At 43.9% G+C, this 991-nt stretch overlaps 1 protein-coding gene across 1 annotated transcript; it reads left to right on the top strand.

Annotated features, from left to right (window-relative positions):
- The first annotated feature begins 464 nt into the window (after positions 1 to 464).
- On the top strand, positions 465 to 991 carry LOC120077329. Its single transcript, XM_039031211.1, has 2 exons — positions 465 to 630; positions 807 to 991. The coding sequence occupies exons 1-2, from the start codon at positions 465 to 467 to the stop codon at positions 989 to 991; spliced, it is 351 nt and encodes a 116-aa protein (XP_038887139.1).

Raw genomic sequence — 991 nt, 5'->3', positions numbered from 1 at the left:
GCCGTCAGAAGGTCATCAATACATCCTGGTCGCGGTTGACTATGTATCGAAGTGGATTGAAGTCGTTGCATGTGCTAAGAATGATGCGGCTAAGGTGGCGAAGTTTCTCAAGAAGAATATCTTTGCCCGATATGGAACGCCCTAGCTTTAATCAGTGATGAAGGCTCACATTTCATCAATCGCATAATCACCAATTTGTTGACTAAATTTAACGTCAGCCATAGAATTGCAACCGCTTATCACCCACAAACTAATGGGCAGGCAGAGATTTCTAACAGAGAGATCAAAGCTATCTTGGAGAAGGTAGTCAGTACCTCCAGAAGGGATTGGTCACCCAAGCTCAACGAAATGCTGTGGGAATATAGGACTGCCTTTAAAACTCCAATCAGCATGTCCCCATATGCCCTGGTCTTTGGAAAAGCTTGTCATTTACCTCTCGAGTTGGAACACAAGGTAATGTGGGCATGCAAGAAGCTGAACTTTTATCTAGCAAGTGCGGGGAGAGTCCGAAAGTTGCAATTGAACCAGTAGTCGAGTGGAGAAGGGACAATTATGAAAATGCCAAGCTCTATAAGGAGAGAACCAAGAAGTGGCATGACGACCGCATAAACAACCAGACATTCGTCGAAGGTCAACAGGTATTACTGTTTAACGCACGTTCTGTCTCTTATACACATCTAGATGTGTATAAGAGACAGGCTCTATAATGAGAGAACCAAAAAGTGCCATGATCCGCATAAAAAACCAGACATTCGTCGAAGGTCAACAGGTATTACTGTTTAACGCACGTTTGCGATTGTTTCCAGGGAAGTTGAAATCCCACTGGTTTGGGCCATTCCGCATCAAGACTATTTTTCCTCACGACACAATGGAGCTGACAACTGAAAATGGAAGCAACGCATTTAAAGTCAATAGTCAACGAATTAAACCCTACTTTGGGGGAGATGTGGATCGACACATGGAGACCATCGACTTAGGCAAGCAGGATTAA

This window comes from Benincasa hispida, chromosome 5 (genome assembly GCF_009727055.1).
Source record: "Benincasa hispida cultivar B227 chromosome 5, ASM972705v1, whole genome shotgun sequence".
Lineage (NCBI taxonomy): Eukaryota > Viridiplantae > Streptophyta > Magnoliopsida > Cucurbitales > Cucurbitaceae > Benincasa > Benincasa hispida.
This window is presented reverse-complemented; position numbering and strand designations above follow the sequence as displayed.